At 45.7% G+C, this 22,872-nt stretch overlaps 1 protein-coding gene across 10 annotated transcripts in view; it reads right to left on the bottom strand.

The window, feature by feature from the left end:
* Positions 1–270: 270 nt before the first annotated feature.
* The window catches only part of Msh3 (mutS homolog 3), a 141,295-nt gene continuing 118,693 nt past the window's right edge, over positions 271–22,872 (bottom strand). For 7 of the 10 annotated variants that reach the window (XM_087629934.1, XM_087629928.1, XM_087629906.1 and 4 more), the window contains 4 exon segments: positions 11,427–11,613; positions 9,344–9,473; positions 3,908–4,079; positions 271–874 (listed from right to left, as the gene is read on the bottom strand). In XM_087629934.1, coding sequence (XP_087486060.1) covers positions 733–874; positions 3,908–4,079; positions 9,344–9,473; positions 11,427–11,613 — 631 coding nt within the window. In that variant the 3' untranslated portion in view covers positions 271–732. 10 annotated transcript variants of the gene reach the window in all.

A 22,872-nucleotide genomic window follows, 5' to 3' on the forward strand; every position in this document is an offset into this window, starting at 1 on the left:
AGAGCAGTTGGAACAACGGAGGTCAGCTCTGAGGGCCTTCCACGGTTGAAAATAAAAACGGCTGGCTATGGTGGCACAGGTCTTTAATCCCAGAGTTCAGGAGGCAGAGGTAGGTGGATCTCTGTGAGTCTGGGGTCAGCCTGGTCTACATGGTGAATTCCAGGTCAGCCAGGGCTACATAGTGAGACCTTGTTTCAAAAATCAATTAACAGAAAAACAAGACAACTATCTGATATCTGGATAACAAAATTCAATAATGCACACCATAAATCTGAGCAAGTATTTATTCCAATAAGTGATGACAAAATAATTTTATTTAACGACCGCAGCTGTTTAAAGTGACAGCTACTCTTAGGTCCTCCAAGTTCATATGGCTGTTTCCTCCCTGTGCTCTGGATTCTAGAAGCTTCATGATTCTACTCCTCATAAAAATGCTCATGGCTTTGGTGAACAAACCGCTAGCATTATAAAATCTTCAGTTCTCACAAAAGATCCCTGTCAGGTTACCCTGCGGTCAGCTGTCTGAGCGGAAATGACACTGCCGCTCTGGCTGTGCAGGCACCGAGTGCGGAGGACGAGAGCCTGAAAAGCTCCCCCTTCACAGAGAAGGAACCATCTCAAAGGGAAGACGTCGCTCTTCCTCCGTGCTCACGCCACTGACAGCTGCTACCTCAAAGCTGTTTGTTCAGTTTGTATCTCCAGTCGGCCACTGGCTCGCATGATCATACAGTGCTACTTCAGCTCCAAAAGTGTAGTTTTCATTTCATTGTGGGGAGACGTCTGTATTTCCTGTATTTCCAGCTCAGCTGCCCGCGTGTGCAGGTCCTTTACACTATGTGTCGTCCACAGATCTATAAAATATTCAAGTCTTTTCCTGGAGAAACAGTAAAGTATTAGTTATTTTGGAAACAGGAAGCCTACTCAGTTGGAACGGCACAGGCTCTGTCAACATGAGGGGGGTGGCATCTCCCACTCTAGGGCTACAGCTGCATTAATGACTCAGTGACTGATTACCATGACTGCCTTCCTGCTGCCTTCTTAAACGGTGCCTGCAGGGAGGGCGCATGACTTCTTAACTCTGCCAGAGGCGGCTGGTGTCCCTATCTGTGTCCAGGAAGCTACAGGTGACTGACTGTATGTAATCCTTTCCTTATGTGATGAGTGTGTAACTAGTTCTTAAATTACTGTAGCACGCGTGCACGTACACACACACGTACGTACACACACACACACACACACACACACACACACACACACACACACACGTCTTTGACCTGACCAAGAGAACTGATGTGAAAAACACTTTTAATGAATAGGGAAAATATGTGCAGTGTCCTGATAAACCACAGAAAATGCCATCTTCAAAAAACTTGGTGGGGGGGTTATTTTATGTGTATGAGTGTTTCCTGGCATGTGCATGTTACATACCATGTGCATGTTACATACCGTGTGCATGATTAGAGAGTGCCCACAGAGGCCAGAGGAGAGAGGGTCAGATCCCTTGGAACTGGAGTTACAGATGGTTGTGAGATGCCATGTAGGTGCGGGGACTAGAACCTGGGTCCTCTGAAAGAACCACTGAGCCACCTGTGCAGATCTAAAAAATCCATCTTAATGGAATAGCCTACCTTATCGAGATAACTGCAGATTTTAAAATATCACATATTAGGTAGAAAAATGAATGTCTAGAATAATCTGAGTATAATCTGATTCTAATCTTCTGACTTTAGCTTCTGAAACTACAGTAGTAACAGGTATAAACTATTCTATTACCAGCTTGTATGTGTAATTTTTTTTTTTTTTTTTTGAGACAGAGTTTTTCATTCACTACGTAGCCCTGGCTGGCCTGGAACTTCCTGTGTAGACTAGGCCAAACTCTAACTCGAAGAGATCCGCCTGCCTCTGCCTCCAGAGTGCTAGGATTAAGTGAGTACACCACCACAGGCAGCAGAATCCTCTGAGGTAGCAGTTTGTTCTTGTTTCTCTCAGGAAACGATGACTAGAGGACAACAAAGACTATCTGTGTCTTTGGACTTTGCTGAAGGTAAAGGTTTAGATTTTGAGCTCCCATCAGTAATCTTTCTGGAAACTTTTTATGTGAATTTGTTCTGTAACAGAATTAGCCCGAAACAGATTACCCTGCCAACATAGGAAGCCGCCCATCACCTGTGGCACTCTAGTGCTGGAGACCCGGCCGGTCTCTGCACACCACGCCATGGCTGGCATGTGAGCACAGCTGCTGTGGAGGGAAACTGAGGCATGCACGCTACACACCACTCAAGCTGCAGCTGCTCTTTCCCTTTTCACACGCCACAGAGAGTAAGGTTTTTATCTCATGTGCGTGTGTGTGCCTAACATACGCACGGCATGCACGCAGCTGCCCTCAGAGGACAGAAGATTTCCTGGAACTGGAATTAGAGGCAGTTGTGAGTTACCCGTGGGTGCTAGGAAATGACCAAGCCATCTCTCCAGCCTCACAGATATTAACATGTTATTTGTTTGTTTGTTGAAGACAGGGTCTCACTACGTAGTCCTGGCTGTCCTGAACTCACTAAATGAGGCTGGCCTCGAACTCACAGTGATCTGCCTGCCACTGCTTCTTCAGTGCTGGGATTAAAGGCACGGGTCACCATGCTCAGCAACATTTAAATATAGAAACTTGGTAATGATACTCAGAACTAAGTATTATCCTTAGGGAGTCTAGGAACTACTGGTAGCCAGATGTAACATTTAATTTAATTAAAAAAATTTTTTGGTTTATTTGTGGTCATGTGGTTATCAGAGTTCCTTGAGGGAACTCAGGCTAGTCCCTAGTTGTTCAAGAAAGAAAAGGCCAGAACTGCTGCTTGTCTCCCTTTAGGTATATCCCAGGAGTATTCTAAGGCTGGCTCATGAGCTGACTACATACTGACTAGCCATCAGGGGTGGGGGGTGGGGGGAAGCATTCACATGAATGGTGGAGGTGAAGAGAGGTCAGAGAGGAGGCAGAAAGCAGCCAGATTACAACCTCACACACAACTCACTAATACGGGATGAGTGGATAAGATGAGAGCATGGCCACACACTACGGTTCTTATTCATATCCTGACAGAATTCGTCTTTTCCCCAAGATTCATTAATTTTTATTTATGTGTATGAACCTATGTCCACATGAGTTTATGTGCACCATGCCTGTGAAGGTGCTCACTGAGGCCAGAAGCACTGGAGTTGTGGATGGTTGTGAGCACCTGATGTAGGTATTGGGACTGAACCTGGGTCCCCTGGAAGAGCAGTAAGCAATCTTAACTGCTGCCCCACGTCCTGACAGACGCCTAAAAGGTTTTGGGTTTTGTTGTTTGTTTGTTTTTGTCATTACATTTATTTATTTAGGGGATGAGGACATGTCACAGAGTACATTGAGGACAACTCATAAGAGCTGGTTCTTTTCCCACCTGTGGGTTCCAGGGATCAGTCAGCTCTGGTGGCAATCTCTTTACCCACGGAGGCGAGGCATTTTTATTGATCCCTGACCCTGGCAGAATTCTTAATTCTGAGAGCTATTTACCACTGAAGCGGTATGTAAGAGGCTCTGTGCAGGCCGTAGGTACTGACACTGAACTCAGTCACCTTTAACTGTGATTCTTCAGCGACAAAAGTGTTGGTACACATGGACTTAATTCTTTTTTTAAAAAAGACCCAAAAGATTGCTTGCCACTTAATGAAGACCTGACACAAACAACACAAACAAGGACTAAACCCATCTGTGCTTGCTCCAAGATGCTTTCTTCTGGCCATAAGGAAACCCCACAGAAGCTGCACTCCAAAGAGGCAGTGGGGGTGTTCACTTACAGCCCCTGCGTCTTCCCAGACAGCTCAGAGGCTTCCACTAGGAACCAAACAAAGAACAAAACAACGAACACATTCTGACCTTCTCAGATTGACTAAGCCTTCCAGCTCTTTAGACTTGTGAGCAGCTTTCTGTAAGATTTCTCTGGGCACATCTGCTAGCTTCGCCACATTCAGTCCGTAACTCCTCGCTGCAATTCCTCTGGTTATCTGATAGAGGAAAGTGACAGAGTCCGGCATCTGCTCCATGTCACCTATGAGACAAAAGGGAGAAGGGGAGAGCAAAGGGCATGAAGGAACACAGGAGCTCTGGCACCCACCTCTGTTAAGGCACACGGTCTTGTCAACACCAAGTTGATGCTGTCCCCTGATGGCTGTACAGAGCCAGGAGAGCGGTTGGGAAGCTAGGCCAGGAACTGACCGCCTTCCAAGCAGAGCTCCTAGAGGTGCTCAGCTAAAGTCCCACACAGACATGGTGGACAGCTTTTGTTTGAAACTGGTGTTTGGAGATAGCAAGCTGTTGCCCACTATTTACAAAGTACTGTGAGCTAAATAGTGATAAAAAATAAAAACATAGCGGCCTTGTGTACTGGCTGGTTTTATGTGTCAACTCGACACAAACTGGAGTTATCACAGAGAAAGGAGCCTCCCTTGAGGAAATGCCTCCATGAGATCCAGCTGTAAGGCATTTTCTCAACTAGTGTTCAAGGGGGGAGGACCCAGCCCTTTGTGGGTGGTGCCGTCCCTGGGCTGGTGATCTTGGGTTCTATAAGAGAGCAAGCTGAGCAAGGCAGGGGAAACAAGCCAGTAAGTAACATCCCTCCATGGCCTCTGCATCAGCTCCTGCTTCCTGACCTGCGTGAGTTCCAGTCCTGACCTCCTTTGGGAAGTGTAAGCCGAATAAACCCTTTCCTCCCTAGCTTGCTTCTTGGTCATGGATGTCTGTGCAGGAATAGAAACCCTGACTAAGACACCTTGCCCTCTAAGTCCCAGTTGAAATAACTCTGAAGGACCATCCCAGGCTCCAAGCGCTCTCTCTCTCTCTCTCTCTTTCACACACACTCTCTCTCTTTCACACACACACACACACACAGTCTCTCTCTCTCTCTCTTTCACACACACACACACACACACTCTCTCTCTCTCTCTCACACACACACACACACTCTCTCTCTCTCTCTCTCTCTCACACACACACACACACACACACACACACACACACACACAAATTTGAAACTTCTAAGACAGAGACAGAGCTGCATACAAGTCCATTTTTCAGAACCTCAAGCACCACAGCACCATGAAGCTCTAAAATAAGAATATCACATCACACCTGGTCGCAGAGGGGCCAGCACTGAGAGAGTCTCTGGGACCCCCACACAAGCTGTAGAGTCACCAAGGGCTTCCCTCCCTTCTACATTCCCTTCCTTGCCAAGTGTGCATGCTTTGATCATCAGCCACTGATAAACACCAGGGCACTGAACGCAGCAGCAGAAGGGGACAATGGAATCTCCCTCCTCTGAGAGCTGAGAAGCAGACAGATAATAGCTTTCTCGGGGAGTTTACAAGAAGTAGGAGGTGAGAAGAATGGCCCAGACTCAGGCATCTATACTGAGAATACCTCCTACCTCCACATGAGAGCACAGAGAACAGGTGAGGAGTGCGTGAGCCGGGCCGAGGGAAGTCGTCGGGTCTGTGAACCTAACGGCTTTCTGCTACTCTTGCATGCTCACGAGACGAAGAGGAAAGTGAACACCAGTAGCCATCAAAAATGCAAACCTCTCATCTTAAGACCAAAATAGTCCTGGCTCATTCCAGGCTAATCTATCTTCCATGCTGGTCTTTCTTAAGCAAGGCAAAACCCATTCATCTGTTTGTGCACCCATCTGTCCAAGCCCGCTGTTGGCCAGCATGCACTGACAGCCTGGTAAGAAGTAAAGTTCCTTCCTTAGAAGTGAATCTGCTGACACATTTTCCAAGAGTTGTTATTCTTCCCTTTACATATAATTTGTACCATATGTTGAGACACACACAATAGAGATAGCTATGCTATATATAAACAACAGCGATAGCTGTAACAATGGTTCTGAAGTCATGTTTTTAAGACAGGCTTCACTGTGTTAACTGGGTCATCACAAACCTTTGGCTCAAGGGATCCTGTGCCTTGGTCTCAGGAGCTGGGACTATAGACCATATCTTCTTTGTGCACATTTTCTACAAGGATTTTAAAGCGTACTCTAGCTATGAACTATGGTTTAATTGCATAACCTTGAACACATCTTTACCGTATGCTAGTACACACCGTGGGACACCAATGCTGGTCTCTATTTCAGCAGTATGACTGTTCTCGTGACTTTATGGTAAAGAACATGGCCACTCTCCACAGCTGCCCAGGGGCCTCTTTCTATAGTTACACTGGTCTCGAGCCTGCACGGTTTTGGTGGGCTACGTTTGGTTTCTGTGTATGCGATGACAGAAGTATGGAGGCCGGAGGATACAGTGGGAGGAGGGAAGAGCAAATGCCACCCAATGCTCTACTTCTCACTAGTCAGTTCTCATCTTCCAAGCCACACCCCTTTCTTAGGGGATATTTTAAAAGCCAATCGCTGCTAGTCTATGGATATAATAATTCATGTTTCTACTATAAAGAAAATTAACAAAATCTACGTTAAAGTCAAATTTCTCAAGGATGTTATTAAAGAGATCTGCTCAAACAATTTCCAATCTTTTACGCCTTTTGACTTTGCTGTGGGCACTGCTCACATGGCACAGAGGCTGTGTGGAAGTCCGAGGGAAGTCAGCCTCAGGCTCGGCAGTGTCCTTCTCCACGGAGTTCTCTCACCAGCCCGGATCAGGTTCTTCCTGAGGTTGCTGTGTTTGTTTTTATAGATTTACAGATGTTTAGAGATGGATAAAAAATTAGATGACATGTCTCTTCTACCCCTTGACAGGGTGTCATGTAGTACGCTGGCCTTGAACTGGCCTAGTAGCTAAGGAGCGTCTTGAAATGCTCTTCATCCCTTCACCTCCCACGCACTCGGACAGAGCATTCCTTGCCATACCCAGTTTGTCTGGGATTGTACAGTTGGTTTCCAGGCTGCTGACCCACGGCTTCAGCAACCACACACCCTGGAAACATAGACCTACAACATTTTCCTTGTCCCACTGATGCTAGGAATGGCCTGTCCGAAATCCATCCCACGTCTTACTTTGTATTATAAGGAATTAACAGCTGTCCACTTGATCAGAGCAGTGCCTCACATCCAGCTCCAAAAGTGAGCCCTGATTCTAAGACAAAGTCACGTCTGCCATTCACTTAGATGCAATTCAGTTCCGACAATGAGATCAGAATGACCCTAGGAGGCCCCTGCAAACAGGTTCCCTTGCTCCTAAAGAAGTTACAGGAAGAAACAGACAGTGCTCAGTGGTAAGTGCATGTTCAGCATAAACCAAGGTCTGGGTTCAACACCCAGTGCCAAAAGTAAAATAAGAAAAAAAATGGAAAGAGTCTCAGAAAATGCCAGCCCTGTTCTAGCTGTGGACACTGTCGGGCGTCCGGAGCTATAAGCATCTTCCCACTGGCCTGCGGACGGAGCAAGGCAAAAGACAGAGCAGGCCACCTGTAAAGAGGAGCTGGGGACTGCGCTGAGGTGCCACATACAGTGCGTAACCTTACTGCTGGTCCACTGTGGTCCAGCTGCTGCGGTCAAAGCCTTAGCAGAGGAAGCGGAGAACCCCAGGGCCCAGGGCAGCCTCAGGACTGCAGGTGTGCAGAAGGGTTGGGCAGCGACTGTTCCCCGAGAAGAGCCACGGATGGCTCAGCAAGAAGGACTGACAGGTTCAGTTATGCTGGCACCAAGCACAGATGCTGTTCCCAGAGCTACCGGGAGGCAAAGGAGGGCTCAGCTACAGACTCAAAGCAAAGGAAGAATGAAAAAGTAAAAGCTGGGCAGTCTTGGTTCTTAGAACCCAGAGGCAGTCATGTGCTTGTCTGAGGAGTGGACGCTGCTGTCACTGCATGGTAGCTAAAGCGAGCATGCCTGAGGGGACGCCAAGGTGAATGGTGACATAGGGGGACAGAGGGAGGGAAGGCTGAGGTCCTACTAACACAATGAGATCGCTAATGTATGGCAGCACGAGATGGGGACAGAGCACATCTTCAGGAGCATGGCTGAGGGAGAGAAGGGAAGTCTGCCTGGAGCCTAGGAAGGGATGAAGTCTGTCAGCAAGGGCTTTTAGCCACGTCCGAGGCTAAGAGTCATGTTCATGGATAAAGTTCAAATCAATGTAGTAAAATGCCAGACACTCCAGGGCATGGGACTCTGCTCGAGGTTGGCAGGGTGAGAGCTCTGCCTTAGACCCTCCCTGCTGCAGACCTCTACTTGTTTGCCCTGTGGGTTTCACTTGCGAGCCCTTTCCTGTCACGGTGGGTGCAGTTAAGTAGAACTTCATGAGAGGATTTACGATGTGTTTTCAGTCTCGGAGAGCTGAGGCAGGGACTGCTTGATATCACATTTATCTTAGGTCCAATACTTTGTTTTATTTGGGCCATCTGCCTGGTCTCTCTTTTTTTTTTTAATATTTTATTTATTTATTATATATTATGATAACACTGTCGCTATCTTCAGACACACCAGAAGAGGGCATCAGACTCATTTCAGATGGTTGTGAGCCACCATGTGGTTGCTGGGATTTGAACTCAGGACCTTGGGAAGAGCAGTCGGTGCTCTTAACCACTGAGCCATCTCTCCAGCTCCCTGCCTGGTCTCTTTTTAAGTTCTGTCCTTACCAGTTTTTTTTTTTTTTTTTTTTTTTTAATTAAATTTGGTCTCTGGAGTGCCTTGGATAATGGATTTTCCATTACAGCATACCAACTGTGCAAACTACCACAGGCTGGTAGCTTAAAAAACTACTGCTGAGCAGGGGATAGTCTACAGCGTACTGGGTTACTTGACTTCATTCCTGCTGGCCAATGGCGTTTTTTCCCAGAGAAACACCTCATCCTCTGATGGCAGCAAGTACTGGAAAAGCTGGGAAACAGGACACAGAAGGAGAATGTGTCCCTCTTCTGCACAGGGGACAGACATGGGCAAGCCACGTTACCTATGTGAGAGTCACTTTTATTACAGTAAGACAACACACATGCGCACTACGGGCTATGGCCAGCAGTAAGCAATCGCTGTGAAAAGATACTGGGGAGGTGGTGGACATTGTAAAGACGACCAAGGATCCTCTGCCCTTGATGATTTTATCCTAGGATCAAAACCAAGGAGGATGTGGGGGACCAAGAGGAAGCCCTCCTTCTGGAACATGAGCTGCCATTTAAACAGGGGAAGACTGAGTTTGCAAACAAACAGATGTACACTCTACGAGACTCATAGCTTAGAGCAAATGAATGTTGACAAATGTTCTTTATAATGGACACTCACAGCTTATATTCTTCATAAGCAATATAAACTTTGAGCTAGCACACTGAAAGGCTGGACTGTTCGCCTGTGCTAGGCAAGGGTTCTCGTACCTGAGTCCTGCTTGCTTCCGTCCTCATTGACCAAGAAGCCCATGTGGTAATTCCCCACCTGCTCTGGGTAACGTTTCTCTAGTTCACAGACTGGTGGATAGTGGGTGACGAACAGGGTTAAGGATTTCACCTAGAACAGTAAGACATACAGTGTTGTTTTAATTAGAACACTTCAACTTTAAAATTTCAAATCTTCGAAAAGCTGCAAGAACAAAAAATACCATATACTCTTTCTTGGTTTAGACGAACAATAAATATTTCTCCACGTTCCTTTCCTTTCTCTAGCCTAACAGGCAGACAGGCAAACAGACACACATGCACGCACACCTGCACGCAGAGGGGTTTTCCTGAACCCCTCTCCCTCCTCTGGTACTGATGACTGAACCCCAGGACTTTCACACAGTAGACGAGGGCTCTGCCCCTGAGCTACAGCCCCAGTCTCACTCATTTGAGAATTAGCTGGAGATAACATCACCAAACATTTAAGATTCTCTTCTAAGAATAAAATTAGTGTCCTATATAACCAGAATAAAATTTCTATATAAGAAACTTACTATCATAGAATATGACTCATATGTTTTCTTAAGTATCAAAATGCTTTTCCCTCTTTTTTTAGTCTTTTTTTTATATTAGCACTGTGATTAGCACACAAATTTAACTGCTTTCCTATTACCAGAAATTAAAAAGTAGAATTTGAAATTTAAAAAACAAAACAAAAACTATCATCTCTATAAGCACCATTAAAAATGAATACATGGGCATAAATACAATAAAAATATAGCACTGACTGCTCTTCCAGAGGTCCTGAGTTCAATTCCCAGCAACCACATGGTGGCTCACAACCATCTGTAATGGGATCTGATGCCCTCCTCTGGTGTGTCTGAAGACAGCTACAGTGTGCTTATATACATAAAATATATAAATAAATTTCTTTTTAAAAAACAAAAAACATTTAGAAACGCACTGAACAAAAGCTCTGTGACTCTGAGGAAAGACCTCAAAGACCAGCTAATACAGAGAAGCGAGGCTACCTGATGCTCAGGAAGGGTCACTGCCGTGACACGGTGGCTCCTCCTAACCGGATCTGGAGGCTCAACAGAATGCTGAGCCTGTGGCTGGGACATTGGACATTGGGACTGTCAAGTGTGCGACCACGAGGTGAGGTGACAGCACTCCTGTTCTCTCTGGGTCTTTGAGCTGCTTTCCTTTGAGGAAGACTAGCCTTGGCTATGACAGATGCCCAACAGACTCCGAGAAGGAAACGGAAGGCCTAGCTAACTGCCAGCACTAAGCACACATTAGCAGGGAGGCCCATAGCCCTTGTCCAGCCTCCAGATGACGGCTAGCACCACTGCCACCCTTGTCACAGCTACAGCACAGATGGAATGAAACACCACCCAGTGTTGCTACTAGCAAATCCCGGTCAACAGTGACAGTCATTCGCTAAGAGTCACACCATGGACACAGTGTAGCACAACAGAAATTATGAACTAGATCTCAGGGGTGGCAAACTTGGTTCTGCTGTAACTTCCTCCAGATGTTAAATGTGCTGGTGGTAGAAAGGGGGCTTTGCCAAACCTTTACCATATGTAGTGAGATGCATCCTTTCAAATGAGGATTTAAAAAAAAAAGGGAAGCATTTTAAAGGGGGAAGGGTTATCATTATCTATGTCATTCTAATAAACGTTTGAACGTTCAGGACTTCTTCTGGCTATTTAGTTCACTGACAAAGGCAGTGAAGTGCTTGTCTGCTTGTCACACGTGTATCACACGTGTAAAAGGCTGGGTGTGGTGGTGTGAGTCTATAGTCTCCTTCCAGGGGATTTGGGGACAGGAGGATCTACGGGGTTCACTGCCCACACACACACAGAAGGGGAGTGCAATGTGGGCACTACCTGAAGGCCTAATGACCACAGTTAGACATAACCATGAGATCAGAGTCCATGCCTCAACACAAAAGTGAGGTGACAGACTTGTTAATCAGCTTACTTCAGTTATCTCCTATCTAAATGTATGCTATTATACTATGCCGTCCTCAAACCATATTAGTGAATAAAAACTTAAAGTTGTGACGGACGCTTACGTCTCTGATAAAATACTCTAGAGTCGCATAGGCAATGGCGATTCCGTCGTGGGTGCTGGTCCCTCTTCCCAGCTCATCCAGGATAACCAGGGACCGCTGTGTTGCTTTCTGGATTATCTCCGCCGTGTCTGTCAGCTCTTCCATGAAAGTACTCCGGCCTTTGTATATATTGTCTGCAGCACCCCTCCTACAAGCAAGACAAAAACCCTTGATTCCCACGTTTCCCTCCTAGGAGGCCAAGTACTGTTTTCATGTGTGTGAGAACAGCAACTGAAATTGTGTTAAATAAGCACATGCTGATATAAAGAATGCCTAACAGTAATGGACAATCCCACTTCCAATTCCAAACCGACATCTCGGTGTCCCAGGACAAAGGAATGCATCCCTGTGTCCAAGTGTCTGTTAGCAGTAAGACTTGTACATTAGGGAGGTTCTCCAGCATTTCATATGAAAACCCTGGGTAGTTAAAAAGTAAATCACTACAGGTAAAGTAATTTATTTTCACACAAGACTTTTGTCCTAGAACTAACTTACAGGTGTTTAGCGGCCTTGGGCAGCTAAATCTCACAGAGATTATCGTGTAAGCACAGTTCTTACACGTGAGAGTCCAGAAGTCTCCAGACTATCCCTTTAGAAAGAATCTCCCTGTCCTGGAGCCCTGAACATGAGCTAGGCACTGTATATGTCTCACAGGAGGCTCTAGCATAGGTGTTTCCTAACTCGTGTAACCGTGGTTCCTGAAATTTCTTCCAGAACACTGGTGACAGTAATGTTCTATGTCACATTTATTTGTGAGAACATTTATTCAGTGTAAAGGGAACCTGGGAGGGTGAAAAGGAGCACCTGGGTAAGAGAATAAGGCCATGCAATTAATTGCAAACCTAGAGTTCAGGCTTTTAGCTCACAGTTGGTGCTAACAGTTGTCTCATCTGGGAAATGCTCTTATCAACTTAGTTCTGCTTCCAGAGTTCCCAAACCAGGCACTGGCCACAACTGACCTGCAGCACTCCGGCATTCTGCAGAAGTTCATGGCCACTCTGGAGCTACCCAAAGGCACACAGGACCGATGCCCACAGATGGGTGCAGCTTTGAACTGCTGCCGACTTCATCCATTTTAAAGCCAACACCCAGAGAACATCTGGAGCGCTACAAGGTGAGCAACACCCAGAGAACATCTGGAGCGCTACAAGGTAAGCAGCGTCCAGCCACATTTCCAAAGTCCGTATGCTGACACTACCTCAGTTTTCCAATGATTCCTGCCACAACTCGGAATTTAAATGTTCCCCAAAGGCCACCTGTTGAGAGTGTGATCCTAGCAGTGGCTCATGCTGCTAGTGGGAAACAGTGAGACTCTCATGGATGGAGTCTACACTGAAGAGAAATGAGACTAAGAGGAAAAAGGTGGCACAATAGGAAAAAAGACGTAAGATCAAAACATGAAAGCCGTACAAACTAAAAATAAAAGCATGATCACTTAAACAATCAGATGCTGTGGACGGCCATTGACACTTAGCCTTGAAGACACAGCCAGAGAAAGCTCCGAGGGTGGAGACAGACAAGTCAAGGAGTGGGAAGTCCAGAGGAGTGGTCTGAACCGAGGCCGGGGCTGTAGACAGCACAGCAGACAGATGCAGTGTGCCAAGCTGGAAGGTGAAAGACGCGTCCCGAGGCAAGACAGAGCAAGCAGGGAGTCCTGCAAAATGCGCACTACCATTAGATTACACTGTGGTACAGTTTTAAGATTTTAAGAAAATGCTAACTATTTAAAAAAAAAATCTCATTGGGAACAAAGGGAGGAGACAGAAACCATGACCCAAATTCATCTACAGTGAAAGCCATGTTGGGAGAGCAGGAAAAACGCCTGAGAGTTAAAAATCTGGATATTTATCTTATCTAAACTTACAAAATGGATATGAAGACAGGCAGGCTATTTAAGACATTCTAGTCCTCAGAAAACTAGCCGCTCTGATGCCTAGACAACAAAGTACTTCAGACAGACAAGGAAAGAAAAAATAGTACTTAAGAAAAAGAATAAGGAATTGTGGCAATTGGGAGGAAATGAAAATGGTCAGAAAGAAATAAGAGACGTTTTAGATAGACAGAAGATTCCTTTAATTCACAAAGTTTGTATCTTAGAATTTTACATACCTACTCATGCATGTTCATGCACTACATGTGTGTATAATTTATGTAACTTTAACATGAATGTGCATGTATTGTGCTATAATAATATAAACATCTCAGTATTTTAAAAGTAGCCTATGAAATGGTCCAAAAAACAACACAGCAGCTGGGCATCATGGCAGGGGGCTCCTGGCAAGTTTCAGGCCCGGGCTACTTAGTGAAACCTTATCTCAACCCCCTCCCACTACCCAAACCCCACCCCACACAAGACACCATGAGCAATAGAAATGCCAGAGGGCTCTCAAGGTAGAAGTCAAACTGGAACGAGAGACATTCAGAAATTAATAAAGGATCTCTTCAGGTTTTGTAGCAAGAGGTCAGACACCATTAGAGCCAGCTGATAAGTTTAAGCTTACTGGTATACATCTTTCTGATGTTACAACCCTCACTATCAGAGGAATCAACCTAGGAAGACTCCAAGGCAGCCAGCCTCTAGGGATCAGGGGTGGGGCTAGAGGTGGGCAGGCTCAGGAAGCCTCCCCATGCCACCCGTCCATCTGTCTGTCCATCTGTCCGTCCATCGGTCGTCACTGCTTCGTATTTCCTATCAGGATGCGTTGCTTCTGCGACTCTAAGGTGTAAACAGCGTTGCACTGTGTGCCAATCTTATTAAAAAGGACCTGCGCTAACCCCGGGTTATCAGAGTGGGAGGAGTTATCTCTGGATGGGAGCATCACTGATTATTGGTGACATTCCCTCGCCCTCTTAGCATCTGGGACAAAGATGAAGATGGATGTGTCCATTACATAAAGGCCACAGAGTTAAAGCCTTCTCTCCCAACTCCAGGGGATTAAAACACTGAAGAACTCCTGCTGCACCATGGTGCCTAAAGCACTCTCCCTGTTGCTATTACTGGGGTACTTAGGGATCGGACTGGGTGTCTTTAGGGACCATTGAAATAAAACACATAAAGCAATGCATGTTAGACACACGCACAGCAAGTGGCCCCTTGCTCACTGTTGTGGGCTTTAAAGGAAGCCTGAGCTTGTGAGAAGGCATTTACAAGCCTCTTCCTCCTCCCTTGCCCTTCCCCCCTGGACATCTCCTCTAGTTCTGTGGATTAGCCAGGGCCTTCCAGATGCTAAATCCATGCTCAGCCACCACACCCCACCTCCAAGGTTTGCAGCTCTTGTTTGAGACTAAAGCCACTGAGCTTTGTTCTAGTTCTTGACAGTAAAAAAAACAAAAAACAAAAAACAAAAAACAAGAAACAAACAAAAACAAAAAACAGTTGTCATCTGGCTAAGAAGCTTCAAGTATAGTATGTAGTAAAATGTTTAAACTTCTGTTGTTAACGGACTGTGTAGGTAGGCATGATAGTGTAGGTCTGTAATCCCACTTCTGTGGGACGCACAAACAGTAGGATGATGAGTTCCTGTCAAATGCTGCCTGGGAATAGAATGAGTTCAATACCAGCCGAGCAACCCAGCAAGACCTTATCCCAAACTAAAACGACTAAGATCTGAGGATATATCGCTTGTTTATGGCCAGGGTTCAATCCCCAGCACAAAGATACACACACATGTGCACATGCACACATGCAAGCACCCACGTACGCACGCGCGCTCCAAATAGAAAGGCTCAGAACAGCACCACCTTGCACAAGTTGGCTTCTGTGTGGGAGCAGCACCCTCCTCTGTAAACAGGAGAGTGAGTCCACAAAACCAGATAAGCAAGCAAAGCCCTCTAATGCCCGTGTCGCACCATGGCTTTATGTACATGTGTTACACACAAATCAGCATGAGGCCACCAAACCAGTCCCAACCCTGAACTTCTGACCCTGCTGCCTTAATGTGGACGTCACTGTGCTGCATGTGGAATGACCGGTCATTTGTGGGAAACATTACAAGAAACAAAAGGGTTTAAAGTTGTAGTCTCCATATAAGACCATAAAAATTAAGGTTCTTATACATGTTGAATGTATACAAAGATAAATGTAACTGTAAGAAACATGAAAAATGGGGCTGGAGAGATGGCTCAGTGGTTAAGAACACCCGACTGTTCTTCCAGAGGTCATGAGTTCAATTCCCAGCAACCACATGGTGGCTCACAACCATCTGTAAAGAGATCCGATGCCCTCTTCTGGTGTATCTGAAGACAGCTAGAGTGTACTTATATATAATAAATAAAATAAATCTTTAGGGGCTCGAGACCCCAAAAGTACAACAATGTAAAAAAAAAAAAAAGAAAAGAAACATGAAAAATTAAATGCTTTTGATGAATATCAGAATTTTAAAGCTCCCATGGAAAGTTTATAATATGAGAGTTGTTAATTAAAATTTGACACTTAGCTTCAACAATATTCATATTTTCCGTTCAGTTAAAAGCTACATTTTAAAATTTATTTTCTTACAATGACCCAGTTAACGTAAGAAATGCCCTTCCTATGCTAACTCACCAGTGGAGCATAGTTTATAACATTCTATTACTATTCTTTTAATTTCTGCTTACCTAAAGTCTCCTGCTGATCACTTCAAAGTTCTCCTCCCTGAGGAGACTAACAGACCCCATTACCCCTTCCCTTAACCTGTGACAGACTGTAACCGAGGACCACCCCAGCAGTAGATGCTTCCAGAAATCCCAACCAACGGCCAGAACCTTGTAAGGTTTCTGTCCAGAAAGCCATACACGGTGTGAGGCATGCTCAGACGGAATTTTACTACACTTCTGTTAAGCTGGTTAGTGGTTGCAAATAGTTTAGTTGTGATTACAGCCTTTCTTGCACACAAAGTCACTCTGATCCCAAAGGAATGGTCAAAAAGCCACAGCCCTAGGAGAGAGCACAATTTCAATCATAATTCCCTTTTTCTAGAGAAACTAATGTTGCTGACCAGACACTGTGGAAATGGCAGCTCATTAACCAGTGACAGATGCTGCAAGTTACATGGGAACTGTCTGCTACACGAGGACTGTCTGTTACATGGGAACTGTCTGTTACACGGGACTGTCTGTTACATGGGAATTGTCTTCTGCTACATGCGGACTGTCTGTTATATATGAACTGTCTGTTACCTGGGGACTGTCTGTTACAAGGGAACTGTCTATTACATGGGAACTGTCTATTACACGGGAACTGTCTGTTAGACGGGGACTGTCCTCTACTACATGGGGACTGTCTGTTACATGGGAACAGTCTTTTGTTACATGCGGACTGTCTATTACATGGGAACTGTCTTATGTTACAAGGGGACTGTCTGTTACACGGGACTGTCTGTTACATGGGGACTGTTACTGGGGACTGTCTGTTACATGGGAACTGTCTGTTAAATGGGGCCTGTCTGTTACATGGGGACTGTTATCTGGGGATTGTCTGTTACATGGGGACTGTCCATTACACGGGGACTGTCTGTTACATGGGCACTGTCTGTTACATGGGCACTGTCTGTTACATGGTAACTGTCTGTTAAATGGGCACTGTCTGTTACATGGGAACTGTCTGTTAAATGGGGACTGTTGGTTACATGGGGACTGACTGTTACATGGGCACTGTCTGTTACATGGGAATTGTTTATTGATAAAAGGATTTACTGTTAGCCTTCCGTAACACATGACTGTGTGTGTCTATGTACTTCAGTTTGGCAGAATACAATCAACAGATCTGATGTTATCTTACATTTCTCTCTTTCTCTGTGATCCTGTACCTTTAGTTAACCATGCTCTCTCCTATTTCACCTCAGTCGTTTTTTAGTCTAAAACAACTTTTTGCAGCAAATTAAGGTATATAAAATAACTTAACGTTTATAACTTCGTGTTAACCCAACAATCACAAGACATATTACTGCATGACGGTTCTGAAGTTTTTCAGGTATTAAAACGTGCCACAGATTTCAGGGATTCCAGAACACATGTAAGTGTGCTTGTCTGGTTTATGCAAATGGAAAATTCACTCTTTAGCATTCTACTTGGAGTCAGTCCACTCTGAACAGACAGAAGGTTACAGTTATGTGATTAAGAGGACAAAATGAACCGGTATTTTTAGGAGTGGCAGCTGACTAATCCTTGTAATCCCCCTCCCCCCTCCTATCCCATCACCCGTATATAGGTCAACAAACCTTCATACAACATAACTGGAGAAGGCAATGATTACTTCTTTGAATCAGTTTCTAAAAATCAAGAATACTTCCCGGAAATTCTGACAGTCTATCTTTAACAATATTTGAATTAGCATGCTACATGTTTCTCAGTTATAGAAAATGATCCAATGTCTCTCCCTTCAGATCAGAGGCCCTGGCCTTTGCAAGGACATGCTTGTGTGAGGGAGACTATGCTCAGTCAGGGCTTAAATATTAAGCCATCAAATGAAAGCCTCAGTTACTTGTGTTACACTGAGATTCTCTGACAGCAAGCACTTTAAAAAGTAATGATAAAACAGGTAACAAAATGTACTGCTCCAGTGTGGGAGGTGTCTGGTTCTTAGGTAGAAGGTGCAGTGGGCAGCGTCTCCACTGCCCTTTTCTAGACCCTCACTCATACGGGCTCTGCTCCCAGTGACAATCACTGCTCTGTCCTCCAGCCCACATGAACTACATTCTATTTTCTGACTGAGTTTGCCCATTTCCAGTATCTCAGAAGAGAATTAGAAAGCAATCGCCCATTGTATCCTTTATTTGGGAGGTTTTTCAAGATGTTTAAGTATTTTGCATTCTTTCTCATTTAGTCCACGTGCTAAAATATTTCCGGAGTTCTGTCCAGAATGGGCGTGGGAGCTTCTCGTCCTCCGGATAACTTGAATAAAAGGTAAGAAGCCTACTCAGTATAAACACTCTAACGTTTGCCTGTTTGCTTTGAGGCAGAGCCTCAGAGCAGCACTGGCAGCCCTGCAAATCTTAGGCAGACCAGGCCTGCCTTGAAATCTCAGCAGAGATCCGCCTGCTCCAGCCTCCTGAGTGCTTGGAGTAAAGGTGTGTGCTGCCATACTTGGCCCATACTTTAATTAAACAAACAAACAAACAAACAAACAACAACAAAACCAGAAACACATTGGGGATTGAGAGGAACCTAAAATCTTCACCTACCTGCCTACTGATAGCACCTTTAATTAGACATAAACATTAACTACCCCATAACGGAACAAAATTACAAACACCTATGATACCCAGAGCTGCATACTGTGGTGCACATTTATAATCCCAGAACTGAGGCAGGAGGATCACTACTGTAAGGCGTGAGAAAGGCACCGTTGTAAAAAAAGGAAAAAGAAGACAAGAGCTGTGGCAGGAATGCCTCGGTCAGTGTGTGCTCCCTGCACAAACAGGAGAGGCAGAGTTCAGATGCCAGAACCGGGCAGAAACCGAGTCACAGGAGCACGAGGCTGGGGGCTCCAGGTTCAGTGAGAGGCTGGGTGTGTAAGGAGGAATGGGGGTCACAGAGACTGAGTGTGTAAGGAATGGGAGTCACAGAGGCTGGGTGTGTAAGGAATGGGGGTCACAGAGGCTGGGGATGTGAGGAATGGGGGTCAGAGAGGCTGGAGATGTGAGGAATGGGGTCAGAGGCTGGGTGTGTAAGGAATGGGGGTCATAGAGGCTGGGTGTGTAAGGAATGGGGGTCATAGAGGCTGGGTGTGTAAGGAATGGGGGTCATAGAGGCTGGGTGTGTAAGGAATGGGGGTCACAGAGGCTGGGGATGTGAGGAATGGGGTCAGAGGCTGGGTGTGTAAGGAATGGGGGGTCATAGAGGCTGGGTGTGTAAGGAATGGGGGTCATAGAGGCTGGGTGTGTAAGGAATGGGGGTCATAGAGGCTGGGTGTGTAAGGAATGGGGGTCACAGAGGCTGGGGATGTGAGGAATGGGGTCAGAGGCTGGGTGTGTAAGGAATGGGGGTCATAGAGGCTGGGGATATGAGGAATGGGGTCACAGAGGCTGGGTGTGTAAGGAATGGGGTCAGAGGCTGGGTGTGTAAGGAATTCGGTCATAGAGGCTGGGGATATGAGGAATGGGAGTCACAGAGGCTGGGGATATGAGGAATGGGGGTCACAGAGGCTGGGTGTGTGAGGAATGGGAGTCACAGAGGCTGGGTGTGTAAGGAATGGGAGTCACAGAGGCTGGGTGTGTGAGGAATGGGAGTCACAGAGGCTGGGTGTGTAAGGAATGGGAGTCACAGAGGCTGGGTGTGGAAGGATTAGGGAAGTATCAGTGAAGAGCACAGGGTCATAAACCAGAAATAGGACTTTCTTTAGCATTCAGCGGCACAGTGTTGAGTATAGACTGCTGTTCATTTCAAAAGAACTAAGAGAATAAAAGTGAAACATTCCCACTACAAACAACATCTAGCACCTTTAGTCAAGGTATGTCAGTTATCACATACTGTTCCATTATTACATATTATAATCACTAGTCAGAATATTATTTTATTCCAAATAATGTTCTATAGTTACAAGTTGTCAGTTTACAACCCACAGGTGTGGCCGGAAGTGGCAACATGCCTGCAGTCTGAGCATTTGGGAGGTGGAGGTAGGGAGATGGTGATATAGTTTTAGGTCAGCTTGGGCTACACAGTGAGACCTTGAATAAATGAATAAATAACAGATAAAGAGCTGAATGTATTTCAACAAATCATTATTATTATCATTATTATTATTATTATTATTATTATTATTACACCCAAAGACTTTGTAGCGTTAGTGTTGTTTGTTCACTTGTAGTAGCTTTGCACATACGAGGCAAATACTGCACACAAAGGCTACATACAGTGCCACAGGACTGACCAAGCATGCTTTCTGATCCTTACCAAAGGACTTAAAAACATAAAATCGCACTTGTGGACGTTCACGGGCTTGTCTTTGGCAAATTACTGACAATTCTTAAACCTAACGAGTCACTGGGATGACTGTCAGTGTGGAAATGGTAAGCTGTGGTAGTGCAGGCAGCAGACTATCACCCAACACTAACCAGAAACGCTGTGGAGCCTTGGGAGACCCAGAGGAAGCATCAGTGCAGCCACCCAGAGAAGGAAGCCTACAGAGCACGGGGACCCAGGGCCGTGTGCCACAAGATACTCCACGAAGAGACGGAACGAGAGAGGCAGTGTGAAACGATCGGTGAGTCCAGCGGTTGGGGAGAGGAAGGGATGAAGCAGGCACACAGGATTTTCAGGATGGCAACTCTGTCCAAACCAGAAGGGCCGCCATGTAAACCACTGGCTCTGGGTGATGGCTGCCGGCCATCAGTGTAGCCTCACTCTTTGCACCACTCTGCCAGGCGAGGCTGACACAGGGCAGCGCTGCAAACTCAAGGCAACAAGAGCGCCTGGAGACCCCCTCCCCCTCCTTCTCCCTCCCTCCTTCCTTCCCTTTCCCCCCCTCTCTCCTAAAAATGTGATGTGAACTTAAAACTGCTCTAAACTAAACTCTTAAAAGAAAGAAAGAAAGAAAGAAAGAAAGAAAGAAAGAAAGAAAGAAAGAAAGAAAGAAAGAAAGAAAGCCAGAGTTTTTAAGGATCCCTCCATTACACCCACCTGAACAGTACACTGGGGAACTGCAAGCAGGAGTCTGTCTAGATACACTTTGAAAATCAAACCACGTCAAACCTTTAGGAAACTTTACCCAAGCAGAGGGATCGAATCCACACTTCCCACCAAAAAGTAGCAGAGAGGCATCTCGTGCTCACTACACAACTAGACACACCAGAGGCCTTCCCCAGGCACGGTTCCTGAAGCCACTGAGGAAAGAGGAACTCGCTCCTGAGTTAAATGCCATTCATCACAGGGCCTTTAATGTGGCTATTCACGACGGGGGACACATGCTCATCTGGGATGCTTTCTCACTACCCCTGAAGCACGCACTGTGCACATTCCTCACAGTTTGCCCCGAGCGCCCATTACCCTTTGATTCTGCGTCAGGACAAACACACCCATGCCACACTGGATACGAGGCACCACGGACGGAGCACGCAGGCAGCGTACCACCATACCATTCACGAGGGGCCAGTTATCACAGACAAGCCTGTCCACAAACAGAGGAGATAACAATTGTCTGTTTTATCAAATGACACTCGTTGCTTTTCTCAAACTTAATTACCAAATCTGAGAAGCTGTACAAGGTTGATGACTTGCACTCAGACATCAGGAGGACAAGCTCAAAGCTGATCTCAGTGATGCTCTCAGATGCTAATGGTCCTTGGATACAGGCGTCTCACTGATGAGCACATACGTCCCAATATACTGATTTAAATTCATCACTTAAAGCCAAATATAGATGCTGGCCAAAAACCCACTTTAAAACAAGATCCGCTAATGACTAAGGATGTCATTCCTTAGTCATGTGACCTGATAATATTCAAGAAAGACGATCCCCAACCATCTGCCTGACTGCAGTTCTCCCTCCATTCACTTCCGACAGCACACTCAGGAGCCACGGCAGACATGACACTGATAATTATGGAATATACAAATCTAAGCCCAGTGTTCCAGATGTCCAATATAACATAAAAACAAGCAGCTTAAAGTCTGGAGCCAAACCTTATGCAAACATCTCCCTCTATTTAGCTATAGTGTATTTCTCAATGGGCGCAAAAAAGATTTTTGAGTAACAAAATCTTTTTGAGTAACAAAAATCTTTTATTGGAAGAATTGCAATGCACACTAAGGAAAGATTACACAGCTCGTGGTAATGATCTGATCCAAGGCTGTTCTGACATGAACTTTTTTTTTTTTTTTTTTATTAACTTGAGTATTTCTTATATACATTTCGAGTGTTATTCCCTTTCCCGGTTTCCGGGCAAACATCCCCCTCCCCCCTCCCCTTCCTTATGGGTGTTCCCCTCCCAACCCTCCCCCCATTGCCGCCCTCCCCCCATAGACTAGTTCACTGGGGGTTCAGTCTTAGCAGGACCCAGGGCTTCCCCTTCCACTGGTGCTCTTACTAGGATATTCATTGCTACCTATGGGGTCAGAGTCCAGGGTCAGTCCATGTATAGTCTTTAGGTAGTGGCTTAGTCCCTGGAAGCTCTGGTTGCTTGGCATTGTTGTACTTTTGGGGTCTCGAGCCCCTTCAAGCTCTTCCAGTTCTTTCTCTGATTCCTTCAACAGGGGACCTATTCTCAGTTCAGTGGTTTGCTGCTGGCATTCGCCTCTGTATTTGCTGTATTCTGGCTGTGTCTGACATGAACTTTTAAAGTGCCACTGCTTGGGCACCACCTCCAAGATTCCAGCTTGTATACAGAGTGGGCTTAGAAGGCAGCAATCTAAACAAGAAGCTATTTAAGAACGGCTGTAGAGAGATCCTCCCACATCAGAACAGGAGGGGAAACTAGATCAAACTTGTTTC

The sequence above is a fragment of the Rattus norvegicus genome, chromosome 2, assembly GCF_021556685.1.
Source record: "Rattus norvegicus strain SHRSP/BbbUtx chromosome 2, alternate assembly SHRSP_T2T, whole genome shotgun sequence".
Classification (NCBI taxonomy): domain Eukaryota; kingdom Metazoa; phylum Chordata; class Mammalia; order Rodentia; family Muridae; genus Rattus; species Rattus norvegicus.